The sequence below is a fragment of the Sinohyriopsis cumingii genome, unplaced genomic scaffold (genome assembly GCF_028554795.1).
Source record: "Sinohyriopsis cumingii isolate HCF-2022 unplaced genomic scaffold, ASM2855479v2 utg002080l, whole genome shotgun sequence".
NCBI classification, from domain to species: domain Eukaryota; kingdom Metazoa; phylum Mollusca; class Bivalvia; order Unionida; family Unionidae; genus Sinohyriopsis; species Sinohyriopsis cumingii.
This window is the reverse complement of record NW_028316126.1, coordinates 925,327-950,000: the sequence shown is the minus strand read 5'-3', so window position 1 is coordinate 950,000 and position 24,674 is coordinate 925,327. Positions and strand designations below refer to the sequence as shown.

Genomic DNA, 24,674 nt, shown 5'->3' with positions numbered 1-24,674 from the left:
TGTTCCAAACCTAATTTTATTTAAATCTACGCATAAACCTGCAACCCACAGGTGACCTCACAACTTGACATTGTTTTCCAGGTGGAAAGGAGAATTATGATGGGATCCTGCATTATCGAATACTAGCATATGCCTTTGCTTCGTAATATTGGGCAAATTTCTTGATGACACGATAAAATCATTTTTTTACAATGGTTGATTAGCAACATTGTTGCATAATCATGTGTGGGGTATCAATGTAACAAGATAACCGGGTGGGATATTTCGGATTAACAACAGAAGACGTTTTGACGACGGAGATATGGTTTAATGTGGCGATTTATATGAGCAGTGGATTATGAAGATGTGTGCGTATTTATAATCCAAATATTGGATCTATTTAACATAAAAGCGCACAGTTTCAAAAATGGAAAAAATATACAAATAAATTAGTTCAGTAACACTAAAACACAGGATAAATGATTTCACAAATGATTCAATAATGGAAAGATGAATATAGTTCACTCAAATAGTAAACGATGTAAGTCTTTACACATAGTAAAAAATGTATTCGCTCAGGTAGCGAAATTATGTCACTAAACACAAGGACGGATATACAATCTATCCTTCCAGTCCTGAATAATACAGTGGGTCTTACTAACCCAAAATTAGCATACAGCTAATAAAATACATGTGTGGAGATGCACTCCGTTACCCGTGCACCATATCCGCTCCACAGCTCCTCCGAATCAATTTCACAACTGCTATAGACTCCGGACCCTCGGAATACTATGATCACTCGGAACATTAGACCCTCCGGACACTTGAAATATTAGACCCTCTGGACCCCCTGGTCCTTTGACGGCTCTACAGCTGGGTCACCTTAGTCACTCTGGACACTCCGGACGCTAGACATTAGACGCTCCGGCACCTTAAACGCTCCAGACACACGGACGTTTCTACACTCTGACAACACCGGACACCCCGGATATTCCTACTCTCAGACAACACCCGACACCCCGGATATTCCTACCATCAAAAACAGCTGAAAATATACCCGATACAGTGTACTAAACTTGATACAGACATAACGTAAGGACGTTATACATGGTAAGTTATAAAGATTATATTATTATGGCAATTACAAAAACAGAGGTTCAATAGTAAACCTAACCCTGCTCGATAAGACAATAGTAAAGAATTCTTTTATAAAAAAAATGTAGCTTTACATAACCAACATAAATTCTGTACTACGTCGCAACAAGAATAAAAGAAATGCACGCATTATGCTGTATAAAGGAAACTATATAACAAACATGCAAAGGTAAATATAGTAATACACTAGTTATCACTTAAGACCGAAAAATTACCTACCCCTACAGCTGGAGTTGTGCGAATCCTTTTAGCAGGCCGCTTGCTGACAAAACCATTAGTATTGTAAAGGTCCTTTACATGCAGTAACGTATTTATACCGTTAGAATTTTCGTTTTGCCTTATCGAAAGTACCCTGCACGTGTGGCATAGGATGAATCGTACTCACGATTTCGAAATACAATAGACCGTAATATAATCACCCTCGGGTATCATTGTACAGCGAAAAGAAACGAAACCCGAGTACATGTATTTAATTAACAACATTTACACCATTCCGTGACAATCAACGTCATCCTCTTCTATTGGCTGTTAATCTTCCCGTATCTAGTTGTTGTCCAAAGTTGTTAATGATGAGAACAGTCTAAACAAATATCGGGCCAAATCTGATGATCTGAGTGACAATGTGCAATTAAGTGAGGTTACTGCAGAAACCTCAATAAGTGACGTTCAACTAATCACCCAGCATGATCACAAGGAAACAAAATGCATGGCACTCTACATGTGAATTGTTCTCACTTCATAAGGATAATCGTATATAGACGGGTGAATAAATGAGTCCAAAACATCAACGTGTTGATAACAGACACGGAAACATCTCTGAAGTTTGTACTGAATGATACAGTGAAAGTAATGTTATAAGAAGCTCCATGGATACGCAGTCAATGTTTATTCATCACAATGTTTGACAGTAAAGAATCCACAGCGTGTCATGATCAACGACAGTTGCAAAGAATGGTCGCATATTTCATATTGCGTGTCGACTATCTATCAAAACTCATCCAGGTTGTACTTGACGACGCCAACGAAGCAGTCAGTACAAATGTAAACTTTTCCTAACCATTTCTGGAGAAAGATAGCATATAATGGTAACATACAGACGCTCTGATTAACATGGAGGATCTGGCCGTGGATGACGTCATCGGCTTTGCGAAACAACAAAATTATCATTGTGTGTAATGTACCGTCATACTACTATGATATTGCACAGGTGGCGATACCACACATTTTATTATGGAGGGTATAGATAATAAGCAAATGGTAATGTAGTAATGATGTGAATTGAGTGTAACTGACGTTGAGGCATGACTTGCATGGATGGTAATTATGTATCCAAAAGGTATCACTTGGAATTCCTCACTGAAAACCCTACGTAATGGTGCTTCCTTAAAAATAATAAAACGACCGTGTATTCCTGTGACGGGCCAAATGTGAGACGGTTTGTGTGGCCAAGGGGTCAGAGACCATTGTTATGTACAAATTTGATGCCGCAATCAGCGATCAGATATACAAAAGAATAAAAAATCAAATACACATTTGAGATCAAAAGTTTCCATATTTTTGGATGCCTATATTGAAAGAAAGCATACGACTAGTATCCGCTTGACAAGAGAAATCAGTAGCAGTATATAGCAACATACGTTTGTGCACCCCAGCTGCAAATTAATACCTGCGATGTTCATGTACGAAGGTCATTTTTGAGACCACGTAATGCTCATAGTGCAATTACAAGCCCTTGCCCTAAATAACACATCTTCACAATACTGTGTACTAAACAGGCTGATGTAATTGAATACAGTTGTCATCAAGCCGTTTTGAGATGTTCTACTTGCTCCAGATTCATGTGCTTACAGATATGGAGGCTTTACCCTGACACCTAAGAATTACCTGAAAATGGTTTATGCCGAGAATGTTGTACATATCACATAATTAGATATTATCTAGTAAAATGGCATAAAGGAAAAACGTTTTGTGCGCAAAACTAAACAAAGTATTATGCTTTTAGAAAAGTGACCACTTTGCAGAAAGAAGCACTGCATTATTTACATTGTGAGTTGTGACTGCATTTATTGCAATATGTCAAATTGTTTGCAACCTTCAATGTTTGTGGTCTTTGTTTACCACCATAGCATCAGAGGAGATTCAAAATTCATTTAAAATATTGAATGAATGTCACGAAGAGATTTGGATGTTACACAGTTTAGGAGTGAAGGACATACATACAATGTTATTTGTCAGTGTCATAAGGGAAGAGTTGCTATTAACCGTCCTAGCACATTAAAGAAATCAATCATTTAAGTAGATAAATGCTTTAGATGCACTTTTATTCTGTTATAACACTAGCAGTTCCTTACCATTTGTTATCATTCTGGAGATGCTAATAGCAGCATAAATATTATGTGGATAGCAGCATAAATATTATGTGGGTGTGTGTTGGGGGTATAGTCACAACAACAATCTAGCTAATCAGAAGAAATCAAAGTTTACTTACCCGACATTAGACCATTCTGGAATATTGATAGGCTGATGTGTGGGGCCCTGTTAAACTTACAAAGTGACATATCAAATTGATCAATTGATACATTACCACTGAAAGTGACCATACAAGTACAATTAATCAATAAAATTTGACAGAGAACGTTCTTTTCAGACACAATTCATTTACAACTGACACTAATGATTTCTGGAGTCTGTAAAAGCATAGTGAATAATAAGATAAAGTGTATAATACATGTTTACGTTGGAAAAATCAGTTCAAGGTAATAAGCATTTCACCCGCTTGGCTTTTAATAAGCATGTGCCATAAAAAAACTCCTGCAGAATCTAAATTTGTCCGTCAAAGTCATTCCCTTTTGCAATTACATTAGAAGGAGTATATGGATGAGGTTATAAATATTGTTCTTTCAACATGACTAATCGATTAATCCTAATAATTTACCATCCAAACTGACATCTGCAAAAAGAAAAGAAACACATTTTATTGATTTACTTTTAGCATTCAGTGAAAACATAAGAATGTCAGGAAAACCTTCATGCCTTTTGTAAAATGTATGAAATTGACACTTAAAGTAAAGCTTTGCTCCTTTATTAACTGAACCTACAAATGTCAAGATACATACATTCTTTATTATCACATGATTGTGATATATTAATCTCTTATCTGAACTATGTCGACGTGTTAAACTTTCATTTTTCTCAGCAAAATATGGCAAGCAATATACCATATGCATTATTATTTATAAGACCGTTCCACTGGTAACATCAACGTTTACAACATTATGCTTATGTATGAGTCCTCTGAAGTCTATATGCTCCTGTGGAGTTAAAATACTTTTAAGGATGCATGTAGATATGTAATGCAACTGTTCATTTGTGTCTGTATTGAAATTTGAATAATATTCATACAATTATGGGTGCAAACCTTGCAACTACATAAAGAGCAGGACAATACATTATGGTAACCATTTTTCCACATATTTAGTAAGTTGCGTCCACAATACGATACTTTTTAATGACGTAAACAGTTCTCACATTGACGTACAAAACACAGTTATCTCCATCTCTAAAGAGCATTACATACAACACTAAGTGATATATGGGAAAAGGAAGGAACTATAATGAAGTTAATACTTAAATATTATTTAAATATACACAAAGAAATATAAAGATGTAATAGATGTGACTGAAAAAAACCAGTACAAATTATCCGTTTTCCTTAATGGGGCAGGGTCCAATTTGTATGTACAAGTTTAATGTCGCAATGAGAAACCAAGAATAAAAAGAAACATAAACAAATCAAATACACAAGTGAGGTCAGCATCTGCCATATTTGTGGAAACCTCTATTAACAAAACGTAAGACTATTATCCGCTTGACCAGATAATTCAATGGCATTGCATAGCAAAATAAGTTTATTAACTCCAACTGCAAATTTATACCTGCAATTTTTGTGTCGGAAGGTCATTTGTGACACCATGTGATGATCATATTACAGATACAAATCCTTTCACTAGATGACATTTCTGCACAATAATGTGTACTAAACAGGTTGATGCAATTGAAATTTAATTAGCAAACTGATAAAGTCATAACATAGCCTTAAGTTACGAACTTTGACAGGGTCCAATTCACGAGACTGTACCCGGCCACTAAAACTCCATATGAGATCAGTAGCTCTTGTTCTTGTTCTCCAGGTGAGTATATAAAACATACCGAAAATGGCGCGATTTGTTGATACTCATAATATTGATAATGTTTTGGAACCCTTATGCTGTATCAACATTTCCCGTCATGTTAAATAACGGCTCATAGAGTGTACGGTTAAATCGTCCAACGATGGCTTGATTGCAATGAACAACAGAATGGCATTGGATAATACTAAACCCGTTACTTTTCAGCAGCGCTGTTGTGGTCTCGGATAAATTAGCGTTCAGCGTTGCTGATTCTACTGGCTATATAGGCTATGATCAACGCGTGTTTGCCAAGACGATTTTACTGAGCTAAAATACCTCCGAGCTTGAGTTTTCATACTGTATCATAGAACTCAAGAAATCTATAAAACAATGTTAAAAACTGTCCAGATAAATACAAGTGCCAAAACCACACAATTCAAACAAAGAAAATAAGTTGGGTAAAAACGGTAACCTGTTCGTCTGGAAACTGGAACAAAATATATCACAAACCATGGTAAATTGAACAGAACAAAAATGTGTGGGCAGGAGCATTATACAAATCAGTGTAAATAGAAACGAGTGGTATTATAGGGAAGATACCATTGGTCGTATATCCATAGACAAGAATGATAGTTTATTAAAAATGTTTCTATGAACCATATATCATTTTTTGCTCAGTCGTGAAAAACAGGTTTTCCGCAGGATTTGTTTTTGGGGGGAGCTTCATGCTGTTACGCGTTGTACCTAGTTGTCTGAACGAAATCATTGATGCTCGCACGAATAGTTGATATGTTGTTTTGTTATCAACTGGAGTGACATTCTGTTTTGTTGAAACATTAATTTACTTAACGCAGCTAATATTTTACAAGTATGTGTATATTAGTTCTATAATTATCATTTATGAAAATTAAGCAACGTCTATGAACAAAGCATTTGATTAATGACTACTTGTCCTAAATGTGGAATTGTGTACTATATACTGTTTGCATAAATGTAGGTTTAGTCGTAGTAGTAATTGAACATTCACGTTAGCGATAAAATGAAAGCAATGCTTTAAAATTCGTGAAATAGTTTGCTTATATAATATTATTATTTACTTTTGATGCGTATAATCTTGTTTGTAGTGGGCATGGGCAAGTAAATTTCGTATTGAAGTGAAAATCACAAGGTAATTCAGTCTATTTTGTCAGATCAGTTTTAATACAAATGTCTCCTGTACCTTCTGCAGTCTATGTAATCAAGTGCGGGAAATACCACTGGTTATCAGTATTGAAACGCGAATACGAACTATTATAATAACACAGAAAAGGAAACTGTAACTAGTACGATCCCAACATACAGATGATTTGTTCACATGTTATTCTTGTACCCGGCACATATTACAAAATACATGAATAATTGCCATAATGCATTGTACCTGCATCAATAACTCAGATCACTTGATCTGATAATTATATTTTCCTACAGGATGTTGTTTGTTTTCTTCACATTTACAATTCGCTCTTATTCCAGTGTCATCTAAATTAGATTGTTTATGGGATTTCTAGATCAGGGTAAGACGTTCTCTGATGTCAAGCATACTTTCCTGAAAAAATGATTTAAATGACTGCAACGAAAGTAACCTATATATTAGTATATTTATTGTTGTATCTAGTTCGTGCTCGTCCATTTAACAACGTTATCATCAGCATGGTACAGAGCCTGCAGACCACGGTGAACTTTGTCAGTGGACATTTGTCAGAGGACATTTATTCGCAATGTGTCACATGGTCTGATGTGCTCCACAGCAACATGAAGAATTAGTAGTCTAGCCAAATTGGACAAGGTTGACTGCACAAACAACCTGGCTTGTCCGGAAGCAGTTACGTGTGGTCCATAGATGACGTGGAAGTTTGAAGGCAGGATGACAGACAGATGGCTCATCTACTAGGCAGTAGTTTACATCTTTTAAGAGAATTCAACACTGCATGTATAAATAGCTCTCATATCCTCTGGGAACGAACCCGATTGGGCATCTCACAATCAAGCGGAATGATGGATGTGAAGTATTGTCTAAATTTAACACGCAAATATACTTTCTACAATATTAATCTTGGTATGTGGTAATATACTTTCATACGTGAATCTCAACATGTAGTTTCATAATCAGACTTGTAATATTTGTTACATTCATGTTTACAAACAAATCCTTTCAATTAAGATGATTTGTGTGAGATACGCTTTGCAAATCCATTTTATGTTTAATCTATCTTTTTCTTTTCGGTAACTAGATATGTATCCATCCATTCATTTACACATTTATGTATCCATTTGTCCGTCTGTATATATACATATCAATATCATTTAACAGCAGCCACCCATTTGACAATGTGAAGCTGACCTCTCAATCCATGTATGCCATATGCGTTTTGGTCATGATTTATACTCCAGAACATGCATTAAATTCTTGAACAAATTCAAACTGAGTGTATTAGTGTAATTGCATATATATATATATATATATATATATATAGAGAGAGAGAGAGAGAGAGAGAGAGAGAGAGAGAGAGAGAGAGAGAGAGAGAGAGTGAGAGAGAGAGAGAGATGTGCGTGTGTGCGTGTGTGTGATCTTTTCTGAACGCAACGCTACCAATATTCAGTTTTAACATGCAGTTAAAGAGGGAATTTCAGGCTCTAATGAATTATTGTAATCAGTACACTTTAATACATGGCAAATAATACAGCATAATGGCCTTATACTTTGTGTCCATTATACGTTCTTTCGGTCACACTGACCTCCTAAATCCTCTTAATCATAAATCTTAAACAGAATATATACAATCCTTACAATCCCTCTTAAAATATTCAGTAATATTTGTCCAACTTAGATGTATTGGCACCAAGATAAGTACATTCTTGTTCATGTATCAATCGCTTACAAAGGTTTGTTATATAATTTATATAATACGTTTTCTGTTCACAGGTCCAAAATTCAATCCATACCATGTAATCCTCACTTGAAACTCTCTCAGAGCGACTATTAAAACTAGTGCATTGTACAATTATGAAGCAAACACGCTGAAATAAACCTAAGAGTTAGTGTAGTTTTATCGAATGCTAAAAACTAGGTGATAAGCTGAATTTGTATGAGCTTCGTGGTTATAATCGGGATATTTTCTCCTGTTCGGTAAATAAGATAGACTCGAAGCAAAAGATCACATGCTACTTTATCAGTAGCAAATTAACTTAAAGTAAATAATTTGCTCTCAAATATAATATTCCTAATGCAAAAAATTAAATCAAATGACTATCCACTGGGTGCATCTCGAAATAGTTAGTACTATTTTTGAAGACACCAACACCAGCATTAAACCGATTATCTGACTGTAACTAATTATCAGATACCTAACTACAATAAAATCACTATGTTTATGCAGGAGACAGATCAAATGTAGTACCATGCTACATAGTGTGATGTGCATGTGCACTATAATTGATTAGTTAAAGCGAATTTTTTTAGAAGGTTTGTTTTGAAAGTTTAACCGCAAAATAAGATCAGTCACTTCTAAGTCGCCAAATATAATTTTGCTTTGAGATTGAACATTATCCAGATTTGTAATTTGAAACGGCACAAGAACAAGCATTGGTTCCTTAAGATAATGCCGGGTCCTTATCTGCAAAGCAAAGTGTTCCACAGTGGCAGTTAATGTGTGTGCGAATTATCCAATCGTTTCAAACTCATCATTGGTGAGCAAAACTAGTTCGTAATATGTATCACGAACATCGTCATCAACTTCATGCATCAGCGCGCGATTTTGTGCAACTGTCCGAGCGATGATTGTTCAGCAATCACCGACACAATCAGTGTGGTTTCATTAAAGATTTAATTAAAATGTGGATTTGATGACAGTTGTATCATGTAGTGCCTTCCTGTACAAATCGAGGCGGTGTTTTCAACTGCGACTTGTACTAGAGCGGCACCTCTGGTATTTTGGCAAATGACTCCCTTACGTGCTCGTAAAATTTACCAAAACATTCAACTTTTCATTTCGGTTACCCAATTGCCTATGAAAAACGCTTAATGACCACTGCATTTTGTATATCCTTTGATTTGTATGTTTGGTTATTTTACAAAGTGGACAAGGGCTATCCTCAGTTCCCATGAACACCATGTGGTATAACGTTCCTCTGTTTCCCTCTTTGGTATTCTCCTTCCATAAATACTTTTGCCTGGGTTTAATCAGTGACGCAAATGTTGTATTTAAACCAGGTTGTAAGATCTTCTACTCCAGTCTGTCGCGAACTACAGATCGTCTTTGACTTCCTTGCTTTTTCTATCATAAATTCAACATTTATAGGAATTGCTGTACAGCTTAACGGCGCCGTTTTTCATACTCGTCTTTGGTATCTCTTGGCGGACATACTTTTTATATCATTATGCTTTTATTGTTTAATTGACGTATCTGCATGATACACTTTCCGGTTCAGAGAAGCACGATACTCGTGTGAACCACCAGTTAAATCATCAGTGAGACAACTATGCTGACCACACGTAATCTGAGAAACATGTCACGAAATTCATTTCACTTGTGGTCGGAGGCAAATCAAGTCCAATGAACATTTAATTTGCATATAGCCATTGTCTTTCGTTATAATACAAACATGCATCCATATTGTGTGAGATGTCACTGGAAAAGTGGAACACAAATTTCTACTTGATGTGAAGCAGAAATATTGCATTTATTAAACAAAATTTGCATCGGCGATATCGCGGCTGTATGATCAAGTTTACCTGGCACACCATGCATGCAATTACTGCGGGCGTGCAATACTGTTTCAACTACAACTCTCTTATAAGAGACAACCATGGTTTGTTGAAGCAACTAACGATCGAGTCATTGCTGCGTGTTACTGACATAAAACGGCTTATAAAATATGCAATGATATGCGATGACGTAAACGCATCGACGTGGATCTGACCCATGACAGAAGTGCGCTGATTTCAACATTGGTAGAAAGAATTTCAAGATTGGTTGTCAAAAATGGTAAGAAAGCCGAGATTGCACTCGTAGATTCTAACTCCCACAGCAATCATTTAAAGTAAAATCAGAAACATATAAACAAAGAATTTAGGTAACATATACTAACGTCCGAGTGAGCATTGGAGAGGGAAAACATGTATGCAGTGCAGCCAAGGTCACTCATGTGATTGCTCGAACATGGTTGGCCAAACAAGCAATGTGGCAAATTTATTTAGAAGAGTCTAAACAAAGATCTTACGGTATTGGTGTGATATTGATACACCAGCTGTGGGTCATCAGGCTGAATTGTTATTTGTCCCATGCAATTTGTCCCTGAAAACCAAGACCGATTGCTCACCTAAAAATGCTTGCTCACGGCTGTCGATCAGGCCCGCTGATGCAAAGAAGCGGAGCCGTTGACATCTGAAGCTTTCGCACGCTATGCGGTTTCACTAGAATGCATATGTGCATGAGGGTTGCTCACATTGCCACATATGTTACTAGTGGATAATGCAATTAATGTATAGGTTATGTGAATGTGGTACTGGCCAAAAATCGTATACGAATACGTGTCAGGCATTTCAGTATACATCAATATATTCTGGAACGATTTAATCGTAATTTTGCAGACAAGATTGTTTGCTATTTCCATGCACATGGATAGTTATTAGGCTGACAACGGCGTGAAAATGACGTGCTGTTGTAGAAGAATTCCGTATCCCGGAACATATTGATACACCAAGACAACCGACACGTTACCGATTGAGACCATCAACACGTTCAACATATTCATATCAACGAGTTTTCGTGGCTGGTGGCTGTTTGTGACCTTATCATTGTGAAATCATGCAAAAATCCGAACATCTATTTATAGAGTGCATCAAACTTGTTTCCCAAGTCTTAGGACCAATAACATTTATGTCTTACACGTACCAAATCTTCAATTTGCATGTGATTTTGAATGCGTGCGAGTATAGTTAGTCCTTTGCTTCGATTACCCCAGCTTGCTTGGATGATCCTATACAGTCAGATTATTTCAGATCTGCGCACAGCGGACACGAACGAATTTGCAAAATATTTATTTATACTTATGAACAAATCTGTATAAGGGAAACAATGCCACATTGAGGAGAAAGAATTCCTGTCGACATTGTTCATGATAGCGAGAAAGTATACTTTTAAAATATCCTTAACCGATATTAGTTTATATCACTATAACCTGTTTATATTGGCCATCCAAGCATTACTGGGTTCAGTATATCCTTTGATTAGCCATCCAGAGATTAATTATCCGAGTGTTGATGAGGAAGCAGAGCCCTCCGCAATCGCATAATTGAGACCCATGTTAGCGCGTTGTACACGGATAACGTTTGTTGATTGCTACGCAAAGTATCAGTAACATGCAATATCAAAACGATGTACTGGTAGTTTGCCAGGCTGGTTGTTAGAATCAAGAAGTATACTAAGCCTCGTGTCAGACTCACATAAATTGTATGTAGGTCCTGGAGAGACCTATATATGTGTATCACCAGACTATTTACTGGATGGTGTTCATGCTAGTCTCTTTAATACAACATCGACACTACCTCCGAATTTAGGTAAACTAGACCATTCAGTTTCACCGAATGTGCCGGAAGGTCTGGAACCGGAGGATCCAATAAACGTTAAATTATTTGCCCTATTTCGAACATACGTTATCTTGATTGCGGCCCTGTTGTTGTGTGTTTCGGCTTGAGTTGGATTGCGGTACGGTTTTCGCTAAACAATTCACACACACAATTACAACATGATTGTGTAACACAACACGAACAGTATGTACCCATTGTATAATGCAATGATAGTATGAAAAGGAAACTTCACATATTTCAAAAGCTTCTCTTTGATACAAATAGTTTTTTCTATCATTGACATTTACACACAGGAAGCCCCTAGACCAAAGAAGCACTGAGATGGAACCAATTCAGTGGTTCCAAACTAACCTCGCGTATTCAAGAATGTGCCAACTAGATCAGGAAAATGCATCCGTTGTTCAAAATAATTGTATCCTCTTTTACACGCTACCATTTATATGTGATCATCCATGTATTGATATCCTCAAAGCAAAGCCAACTTCGTCGTTGATTACCAGCGCTGCCACGATTGATTTCTTTTCTACAATTTAAAAAACATTTTTCAGTACAGATCTGGATGCGAATGAAAATAGTATTGTAACGTACGACGATTTTATTCCTAAAACAAGTCAATGCCACGCAAACCTTTTCAAAAGGTCACCAACAAAACACAGTAAAGAATTGCTTGACTAAACGATTCTTCTTGGTATAGGACTTGCATTGCTGCTGTCTAAACATGTATTTGGTTTGGTAACATGTTTGCGCGGGTCACTTTGGACCCGTACATTTTTCTAACTAATGACTTGCCAAATAGACCAAAACATAAGTATACACGGGATTGGATAAACCCATTTAACAAATGCAATAAACGTATCGAATGTATAAAAACCGCAAATGATGTCTTAGATGCGTTATATTAAATAACAAAGGCTTTGATGCAGCCATATTTATAAATTTCATCTCCGGCGACCAATAACAATCATATTGTATCAATTGGCAATTCACTAATGTCATATCACCAATCAACCAATATTATAGGCCATGGTGCAAAATTACTCATTCACTATTATGATGTGAGGTTTAAGTGAATCATAGCCAATTCCGATGGAACAGAAAATAACCGTAACATTTACCGTTACAACTCTTTTCTTACCGTTCTTCACTTGTTATTGTACTTATTAAAACACCCCATGCAGTTATTAGGTGTGTTGTTGAGGACAACTTTGCGATTGCATCAGTTTAATATCTGATATACGTAAACGACCCAGCGTATTTGACTCCTCCATCATCGTTAATTTTGGCAAGATTATTTGCGCCCTTTCAAGCGAAAGTAAGATTCAGAATGTTCAATTTAAAACATTGTTATTTAAATGTTCGATATTAAAAACCGCATGTTAGCTTGGGGAAGCATTATCCTGGTTGATAATCTCAGGCAAATCCGTTTCTTAAATGAACTTTGTATGCCAAAAACAGATGCTTGTAGTCAACCAGCTTGATCATCAAAAATCGCAAGGAGGATGAGTGTCCATAAATATAAAATGGCATTTTGCATAATAGTGCACATACTTCGATATCATTACTTTTCGGTATCGGCATGATTGAAGCTTTGCATCCCATTTGTACACGCAAGGATTGAACAACATGTCTGCAAATTGTCCTTGTTAACCAGCGCCCCATGTCAAAAAATCAACTGCAAGTGGTGCAATGAAATACAAGCCAAAATGCAAAAGATGATTGTTGGTCACCACGTATGCGACCCAGTATATTCCAGGTCATATTGACGGATCTTTGTTAACCATATCGGTTTCCTTATTTTCTGTAATACTTGATAAAGAACCGTTTGCTCCGAGCTGTTCCCTCATACAAATACTGTACAATTGTCTGACTGATTGTATCATTGCTAATATGTTTGGTAAGTTTGCACTTGAGATGTTTCACTTCCAACAACGGCGAAGCCACAACATTTTATCATTTCCGTTTGTGTTCCTTTGATCTTTGAAAACTTGTATAGTTTAGTTTATATGCGTATGCCACCCTGAGGTGCTCTAACGAGTGGACATGGTCCACCAACAAGCGCCTTTAATCAAACATTCCGTATTCAGTTCGGATTGCTCCTTACGCTGCCGATTTCGTAACCGTCATAGCCGCTGCTGCTAATAACAATGAACACTAAGATCACCGTGTACCGTGCATGCGTGCTAAGCCCTCTCATGTATGCCAGTGAAACCTGGACTGTGTATGCCTCACAAGAGAAAAGACTGAGCGCCTTTCACATGCGATGCCTCCGACGCATACTTGGGATCACGTGAGCGATCAAGTAACAAACAACGAAGTGCTCGAGCATGCCAAGATTCTCAGCATGATCACACTTCTCCGCCAACGCCGCATCAGATGGCTGGGCCATGTAAGTCGGATGGTTGACGGACGGATCCCCAAAGACATTCTTTATTAAAACTCGCCTCTGGCACAAGGTCGATCGGACGGCCACATCTCCGCTTGAAGGATGTCTGTAAGCATGACATGAAAGCCCTTGATATTGATGTCAACACCTGGGAAGAGCTCGCTCTAGACAGATCAGGCTGGCGACATGCTCTGATCACTGGTCTGAAAGCCGGAGAGGACAAGCAACGCTTGCTAGCTGATGAAAGACGATCGCAGAGGAAGAAGAAGCAGCTTCAACCAACACCTGACACAGCCTTCAAGTGCAGCAAGTGCAGCAGGGACTGCCACTCCCGCATTGGACTACTTAGCCACAGCAGACGCTGCACAACCACCAACCGGGAAATCTCTCATGGGCGCAGTTCCATCGTCTCTCTAGACTAATGGATGCCAACTAGCTAACTAACTAACTACGAATTCAAGGTTTGAAGTCCTGAGTCTCTCTGTCTATTACACTGTTATGAATTAAAGCCCTGAAATGATATCCCTCTCTCTGGCTATTACTCTGTTATGAATTCAAGAAAGCCTGGACTGCTGTCCCTCTTTATATCTGTTAGTCTAGAAATACTTAAGATTTTTTTCATCATTTAAAGTGGTTTTTTCTCTCATTTTTTTACCATGATTTTCTAATGTTCTAGCTAGTTAAATAAAGATAACTTGTTACATTGTTTACATGTTTGTTCAATGTTCTTTAAGAGTAATGCAAATTTCGTACTGTCTATATCCTTCCTCATATATTTTACAAGAAGGTCAATAAGCATTGCCAGCCATCTGCATGATCAAATGTTGTGGTGCACTTAGTTCTTGCAGAATTCTCAAACTGTATAAATCTAATAACATTTTTATATAATGGTTATTTTCCATAAAAATATAAGTGAATAAACTATTATTTGTTGTCAGCAAAATTTTAAATTAACTAAATTGGCCTGGATAATAAGAATCTTAAACTACTGAATGTTTTCCAAAAGCTTGAGGGCTTAACTTGTTGCATATACTTCTAGAAAAAAAGAACTGACTGGAAAATCACCACTTGAATTGATTAGAGAATAAGACCTACTTTCCAACCTCCGAACCAATTCTTTATTCTTGGCAGATTCCTCAGCTGGAACTTTCATCTCTTCTGTTGGAATGTACAAGGCTGTATTTCCTTCTACCTTCCACCGTGTGTCTGTCAAGTTGGCCAGAAATGTGTGCAATTGTGCAGAGAAATCATTCTTAATACCTGAAAATCTGGTTAAGGATAATTTAAAAAAGAAAAGGGCATAATTAAACAAAATTGAGCCAAATGTTAATTAAAAGGACCCCCATATTGACTGTTTATACAGCACAAAAATGAATTCTATGTTATAAATGTTGGAGTAGAAAAATAATTGTTCAGGGCTAATGTAAAAACAATAAGAAAGGATAGTTTTGAACAAGACATTTCTGTACAGAAATTAGGTTTAGGTATCCAGAAGGGTACATATGGGGAGTCACAACTAAAATGTAGTTAGGCTGGTTACTGTTACTACCGTTGTAGTTCATCTTAACCTGGTTTAGAAATTTAAAGTCATCAAGGGTTTGTGAGATTTCATAAAACTTGGGACTGAAGTCCTAATTTAAAAAATGCAACTAATGGTTGAGAATTGCAGGTTTTAGAACATCAGGGTGGTTTTATAAGTGAAAGCCTAGTTCAGGAAAGGAGACAAAAGAAAACAATTAGCTGGACCTGAAAGTTAAATGTAACAACTCTTTACAACCCAGAAATGCTATAACTGAGCTGAAGTAGAACTGGCTGGTACAGTATTTTAGCAGGGATAGTTTCTAGAACAAATTTAAAATTTTCCAAGAAATTTAAATTTCATGGGGTAAAAAATGAAAATGGAAGGAAATGTAATCACGCCATACATAACATAAGCTCACATAATCACCCAAACCATAACCAGGTTGAAGTTCTCATCTGGCCATAGATAGAGAAGATATGTGAGACACTTTCGAAAGATGTAAAACTCAGCCCTATACCAAAAGTATTTAACATGTACAGTCCAATACTGCACATCATACTGTCTGCAAAACTTAACAAATAACAGGTGATAAATAGTTTAATGAAACAGCCCTGTAGTTAGGAATAGATCTGACAAGCTCTAATCTCACTGAGGAAAGAAAAAAAGAGGTTCCAATCATTTTTGGGTAATATTGTTTTTAATAAGATGTCAGAGTTGTACATGCATATGAGATAGTGACAGGTGATACATGAACTATAAAGCAAAGACCATAAAGGTCTGCTGCAGTTTATCATATTTTAAACAGATATAATGTGTGCTTTCATGCAATCCTGGGCTCAAGTGTATGCTTGCTTGAACATGTCTGGATTTTGTCAATTGCCAGTATATGAAAGATAAGGCTTAGACAAATTTTGTTTCATGCTAAGGCATAATCCAAATTAAAAAACTTCCATTTCTTTGATCCAAAACGTTTCGATAATTATTAATAAAGTTCTCAAAGATTTAAATTGGAAATTTGCCATCGTATACATAGATAACATTTAACTTTTACTTCGTCATTTGATGATTGATGTATTTCAAAGATTATGTGATGCCAATCTTGATCTCAAACCTTCAAATGTCGTTTAACACTACCTGAAATGATATACATTTAATCAGATCAAAAAGTTTGGAATGATCGGGTTAGTGTAGATCAACTGAAAGTTAAAGCTGTCTAAGAATTCCCCACACCAAACCTGCTGACCAAAAATTATTGAACATCTTAGATCATTTGCTTGACTATAGTATGTAATTACTATCACATAGTTCATAATGGAACTGCAAAACAGCACACCCATTTGATCAACTATTATTTAAAATGAGTAAAATTTGAATGAGCAGAAGATACAATGGCACCAGTCCAAATGTATCCTGACTTTGTAAAGCATTAATTATTTACATAGAGGCAACCGCCATAGCTCAGACGGTAGAACATGGGACTCATTATTCAATGGTCAAATAATCAATATCTGCCCAGCCCAGACTGGTTCAGCTGCTTCCGTATATGTTTGTAAAGTTACTTAGCTCCCATTTTCCCAACAGGATATAATCATTGATGTTATATGTGCCACTAGAACCAATATAATAAAAAAGTCACATTCTCCAAAGACCGATGTCTCAGGACAATAGAATTTGTTTTAGGGAAGTCAGAGAATGAGGAAAAAGAAAGGGTTGTATCTCATGGAGATAGGGGGTAGAGCACTCTATAATACTGAAAACAATTGGTATAATACTTATTTAGAGGGTTTAGACAGTGAACCATTATTAATTTCTATCAAACTAGTTGTACAAAAACAATTTGCATAATTTAAGATGTTAGCAATGGTGTAAAGAGTTGGCTTCAAGTAACTAAATGCCAACTCCGAAATGTGTGTACCACTACACTGATTTATTCCTATGTCTTAGTTTTGGGTGTAGGACATTCTTTATCACCCAAGACAAAAAATATTTGAAGCTGAAATCCATGAACATTGCTACAATAATATCTGAAACTGAACTCTGTTTTAAGTTGAAATCCATAAACATGGCCACATATGTCTGAAACTGAACTCAGTTTCAAATAGGAGCAATACTCTCATGTCACAACAATAAAATATGTCTGACTGGATACAAGATATAACATAGAAGACAGTGAAATACACTTTTTAAGTGCCTTTTACTTCTTTATATACTGTTGTCTAATATAAACAATCAAATGGATATACACATTTTGTTTCATGCTAAGGCATTATCCAAATTAAAAAACTTCCATTTCTTTGATCCAAAACTATAACAGCTTTTTCGATAATTATTAATAAAGTTGTCAAAGATTTAAATTGGAAATTTGCCATTGTATACATAGATGACATTTAACTTTCACTTCGTCATTTGATGAATGATGTATTTCAAAGATTATGTGATCCCAATCTTGATCTCAAACCTTCAAATTTCATTTAACACTACCTGAAATGATATACATGTAATCAGATCACAAAGTTTGGAATGATTGGGTTAGTGTAGATCAACAGAAAGTTAAAGCTGTCTAAGAATTCCCCACATCAAAACCTGCTGACCAAAAATTATTGAACATCTTAGATCATTTATTTGTAATTACTATCACAGAGTTCATAATGGAATTGCAAAACGGCACACCCATTTGATCAAATATTAAGTAAAATGAGTAAAATTTGAATGAGCAGAAGATACATTGGCACCAGTCCAAATGTATCCTGACTTTGTAAAGCATTAATTATTTACATAGAGGCAACTGCCATAGCTCAGATGGTAGAACATGGGACTCATTATTCAATGGTCAAATAATCAATATCTGCCCAGCCCAGACTGGTTCAGCTGCTTCCGTATATGTTTGTAAAGTTACTTAGCTCCCATTTTCCCAACAGGATATAACCATTGATGTTATATGTGCCACTAGAACCAATAAAATAAAAAAGTCACATTCTCCTAAGGCAGATGTCTCAGGACAATAGAATTTGTTTTATGGAAGTCAGAGAATGAGAGAAAAGAAAGGGTTGTAGCTCATTGAGATGGGGGTAGAGCACTCTATAATACTGAAAACAATTGGTATAATACTTATTTAGAGGGTTTAGACGGTGAACCATTCTTAATTTCTATCAAACTGGTTGTACAAAAATCAATTTGCATGATTTAAAATGTCAGTAATGGTGTAAAGAGTTGGCTTCAAGTAACTAAATGCCAACTCGGAAATGTGTGTACCACTACAATGATTTACTTCTATGTCTTAGTTTTGGGTGTAGGACATTCTTTATCACCCAAGACAAAAATATTTGAAGCTGAAATCCATAAACATTGCCACAATTATATCTGAAACTGAACTCAGTTTCAAATTGGTGCAATACTCTCATGTCACAACAATAAAATATATCTGAGTGGATACAAGATATAACATAGAACACAGTGAAATACACTTTTTAAGTGCCTTTCACTTCTTTATATACTGTTGTCTAATATAAATAATCAAATGGATTGTATTTGTAAGGATACTGTCTGGCCATGACGTGTTTTCAAAGAAAATGGGAGCAAAAATCCCTGACATAACTCTCAACAAACTCTCAATGTGCATCCCCTTCACTGTGCCATAATGGACAGCTTTCAAGAAGTTCTCAGTAGTAATTTCCTTCACTTGCTCATCACGGATGAAGAAAGTTAACTGGTCAACCATGTAGGGAGGAATGGAATGTTCAATTACAAAGCCACGATATGGGTCACTGTAATCCACTATCAATCTACTTCCTGAATCTTCAAGAAATCTTCTGATGGCATCATCATGGATGTCCTTCCATTGCTCTTTCTTGAAATTCTCCACCATCACTCTCATCTTGATCATGTCAAGCTGAAATATCAAAAACAGTTCCGTATGAACTGATGAATTCAGGTTGGATAGGTGGGGTGTCCTGAATTTTTCTGCAAGTTTATGGCTTTACAGGCACTACATCCATTACCAATCCAAAAATTAAGGTACTTTCTCCAATGTTGACAAGAAAATTTCTAATTTTGAAGTGTAGGAAGATAATACTAAGAATGTTTACTATCTTATTAAACAATTAACAAAACAGACAATAACATTTGGTCTTTATATTTTTTTAAAGTTTACAAACCTCAAATTCGGTTCAGTATTATACAAAGTCCAAAATATTAAATCCGTCTTCAAAAGGCATCAAAACAAATCATTGAAACTAAGACTTTGATAAAAGTAGCCAAAAAGTGGCTATATAGGGTGGGTAACCGCGGTCGGAATGCATTATCTACTTTAGCTAATGACAAATTTCAAGTTTCTACATTGAGAAAAATGATGATGGGAATGCATTAAGCTGTTTTACAGGATAAACAGGCCTATAGTACAAGCCACGAGTCATGTAGGAATTCAACACCAACTGTTTCAGTAATGGGTGTCATTTTTTAGAAATTGATTCTACATAGATTTAAGTGGCAAGTATTCACTTCATTTAGATTTGAATACATCCATATTCCTTTGGAAGGTCATTATTTAGATGCTCCAAGAGGTTCATATGGCAAACTCAATGTTAAAGTACATAGACATTTTTGGATGAATTGCACCTAAGGGTGTGATCCAGTACAATCTGGATTGAATGTTGCATACTTTGATGTCACTATAAACGTTACTCAAATTAATAAACAAATTCAAGGATTGTGACGATTCCACTTGATGAGCTCCTATTTTGACCCAAGTTTAGTACATTGACACCATTGTAAGTTCACAGCGATAGATAATTTTTATCTGAAAGTTTCTTTTGTGACCGGTAAGGTGCAGAGCATTCAATAATCCAGATTGAACAGACTTTGGTTAAAGACATTTTTAAAAAATTTTAAAACGAGCAAATGCACGTACATGATCAATGTGATTTGTACTACAGCTGAGTAATTGTAATGCCATGCTAAACCCATTTTTATTAAATAAAGTGACCAAACAAGTTCAGCTGTCATTTGGTGAATACTGTATTCTCTCTTTGCTTTCAGATACTTATTGTTTTTAGACAACAAAATCTCTGTTCCAAAATAATTATTCCCGATATTGTTTTAAAGAAATTTGATATAGGTATTTATGTTTTTTGATGCAACAGTCCTGAAGTTCCCAAATGATAGGACAAGAGAGAAAGACTAACACTGTTTTTTCCAAGAAGTGAAGGAATGGCTTGTTTGTCATTGCAAATCCCGTCAACAGGTTAAGAGTCAACTGCCAATAATTGGCAGAACCATGCTTAACTATTCATTTTGGTGCTGGCATTGCTACAATGAATACTGTTTGTTTACTAAATTGTAAAGAACAAATTGTAAAAAAAACACTAAAAAGATATGCCAGAAATTATGACAATAAAGAAAGCTGCTAAAATCAAAGTCTTCGTTTATGTGATTTTGTTAAACAGATCCATTGTGAGTAATGCAAAAACCTGTGATAGAACACAGGCATCAGATTAGGCCAGATCAGGAGATTTTGCAAAATGTTGTCAGGAGTTTTGACTTCAATATCCTGAATATGCGATATTTTCTTTCAACAGCCATTGTTGAAAACAAAAAGTCCCATACATGATATTAGCCTAATATATGTACCTAATGTCTAAGAGGTTTTGGAGTTTTGACAAGGAAATTAAGGTGTGGATAATGGGTTGATGAATAGTTGATGAATATACAGACATTAACATAAAATTCTGAAAATTAAGAACTGTGAATAACACCAGGCACATCTGGACAACTTGTTTAATATTTCTACAAAAGTTCAATGAGATATCTTGAATGGTTTTGGAGTAATATTCTGGAAATTAGAGTATGACTGGTGGAAGAATGAATGTACAGATAAATGGATACAAATCTTAAACATGATAATTAATACTGACTTTATGAATACCAAATGGCACATCTGGACTATTAGACTAAAACATCAAATTTATTCACCAAGAGTCACTGAGATATTTAAAATTATTTCAAAGCTTTGCCATGGAACGGAGAATGTAGATAAATGGATGGATGAATAGAAAATGGACCAAAACAAAAATATGAGATGAAAACTCTTACCACAGTCATTTCAGATTCCTTTGGTTCATGTTCCTCTGGTTCTTCATTCTCCCTCTCAGTTTTATCCCCTGTTCCATTGGCAGCCGGAGCAAGATCTGTAGCCCCATCCACTCCTGTACCATTGCCTGTGACTAAACCACAAGCTAGAGCTATTAGCAATAGGCGCATCACAAAAGCCATGTTTACAATAATTTGCTCCATCTGACCTTATGCAGATGAACTTGTATTGAGAAATCATAATTAGAAATGGCTAAAATTTTAATAATTTAAAATTAGAATGTTAACTGACTGGTTCCAACTCATCATCAATATAATGGTGCATGATACATTTGGCTGAAATACAATATTCCTTAAATGTCATGGAAACTAGTGTTTTTTGGAGAGGAAATCAGGGGTCATACCTTCGTCACAGTGTGGAATAATCTAATTTAAAAGTATTTGAAATTTCATCAGTATAAAGCTGTATGACAACTTTTACTAATAAATCCAATAATTTTCATTCACTTTTTATTAATCATTTCTAACATGATAGTTGCCACAGGGTCCCTAATTCTATCATATTATTGGCATTTCAATGCAAATGAAAGCTAGTCCTGATGTAATCAAACAAATAGACTGCTTGCTGTCCATTTCTGGTTTATTGAATAGTCTCTTTTAGCAAACAAATGTGCCATCTGGTTCCAATATTTACAATGTCTAGTTTTAGTATTTCTAAAACAAACTGAGGAAACAAATAGGAGGAAATCTTGTATAAATGTCTTCAAAGAGATGTAAATCTAAAATTTATGGAATTATTGAGATTTTCCAATACAGTGAACTATATCATATGTGTTGCCTGAAAACATAGACTGGTCTAAACAAAGATGGCGATCGTGTTGCTAAAGAAATTATGTTTTGATTTGGAAGACAAGAAGCTGACAATGTTTGGGACCAAATAGCAATAATTAAGTTAGAACTTACAAATCGGTGAATGAAATGACTGTATTTTGCTTTCTTATTTTATATCCTTGATGCACGCTGTTTATAAAATATGTAGGGAGTACACACAAATGGGATGGTGTAAGAATATCATAGCTAGCGATCGAGTAAAGTGGGGGGGGGGCTGTGTAACAAATTATTATGCAGTGTAAAATGCCCGAACTTGATACACAAGTCAGTCTCGTTATGGCATAAATCGATTCCTCCAATCCTAAATTTCACCACAAATACCCCATCGTTATAGCCCAAGTCCTTGTGCGATGGACGCCATTTAGCGCGCACTGACCTGCAAGTTTAATCCTAGCGTCGAGTTAATTTTTGTAAAATGTGTGAGTAACATACATCTACCCTACCTTAATCGTCCAAAGTATTTCATGACATTGTGCTTTATGCTATTTTCTGATACATTTAGCTGCAAAGAGAACTTTTACACATACAGTTTTGCACCACTTCAGGGATTCGCAGTCGTATGCTCACCTTGACAAGCCATGTGAATTCACGTTTCCAACGAGGATTTGTGAGATTTCATACAAGGCTCATGCTAATAGTATGTCATTTTCGAATCGAAGGATGGTCGAGCCACATTGCTCCACGGAAATTCTGGCTTATATAGGACCATGTGAAATATTATATAAGAAAATAAACAATTCAATACAGTATATGTTTTAAATTATAGTCATTAAAACTAGTTTATTATTATAATGAATACTAGGTCCAAACAATTCGAAGAATACAGACGTACGGTACTATTTTGAGTTAAATCATACATTTGTCAGGACCAGAATTTCGTTGTTTAGTATGCCTGTACAATTTGATTCAGTACTATCAGAATATAATACAATAAGTGGCATAACGATAAATTCAGAATAAATCTAATAAAGGTATTAAGACCGGACTTTCGTCAATGTATTAGCAGACGATACTCTACTAATTTTAACTGGACGATGGATAACCTGACAGTTTCTCCTTTATATGACCACTAAAAAACATATCAATTTTAACAAGGTACACTGAAGCAAAATCAACTTACAAATTAAAAATAAAGATACTAACAGAAAGCCAGATTTGCAATCTGTGTATGCGTGTATTTTTTTTGTTGATAAGGGTATCTTGAGTTTTAATGAACTTATTTAAATTGTCAACACCATATAAACTCAACGGTAAATCTGCCTGCATACCACAAATATGGCTGCTGATGACTATCTAGTGTATCTTATTAAAATAACGTTAATTTTTTTCTCCATACAATTGAATGAGCTGCTTCGAAAATATTTCACTATTAAATTGGCAAAGCAAGATAACCAGTCTTACATGAAGCAGTAGAGAGGATGAAAAGACCTTTTGCTGCAACGTCATTTTCTTAAAATAAAAGATTCATACGAAATTAAAAAATTAAGGTCAAAAACGTTAAACCAAAGCCTCTGACTTTACCAAGAGTTTCTCTAATTGGGTAATTTTGTTTGTTACTTTATTTTTGTTGATTTTTTTAAATATAAATTTTGTACGCGCGTTTTGTTTAACCATAGGACGTGTCATAGAGGTCGCACCCTCTCTGCTGCTGTAATTAAATCATTATTATATCAACCAAATATTTTATCAAGACCTACACGATATCTTGTTCTAGGATCGCGCAAATTTATTGTTATAAATCCATGTGAAGCCGATTGTGCTTCTGAAAACAATTTTTTTTTGTTTATTTCTTTTTTTTAAAAACTTAATCATGTCCATATCCCCACTATACCAAGTCTGGTGAATATTTCGCAGATTATGTGT

The 24,674-nt window shown here is 35.7% G+C and overlaps 1 protein-coding gene across 1 annotated transcript in view; it reads right to left on the bottom strand.

Annotated features, from left to right (window-relative positions):
• Positions 1–22,103, bottom strand: part of LOC149771167 (dynein axonemal heavy chain 2-like) — a 54,136-nt gene extending 32,033 nt beyond the window's left edge. Inside the window, exons 1-3 of the mRNA XM_089948788.1 lie at positions 21,924–22,103; positions 19,377–19,725; positions 15,410–15,574 (exon numbers count right to left, since the gene is read on the bottom strand). Coding sequence (XP_089804914.1) covers positions 15,410–15,574; positions 19,377–19,725; positions 21,924–22,103 — 694 coding nt within the window. The remainder of the gene's footprint in view (positions 1–15,409; positions 15,575–19,376; positions 19,726–21,923) is intronic.
• Between the last annotated feature and the right edge of the window lie 2,571 nt (positions 22,104–24,674).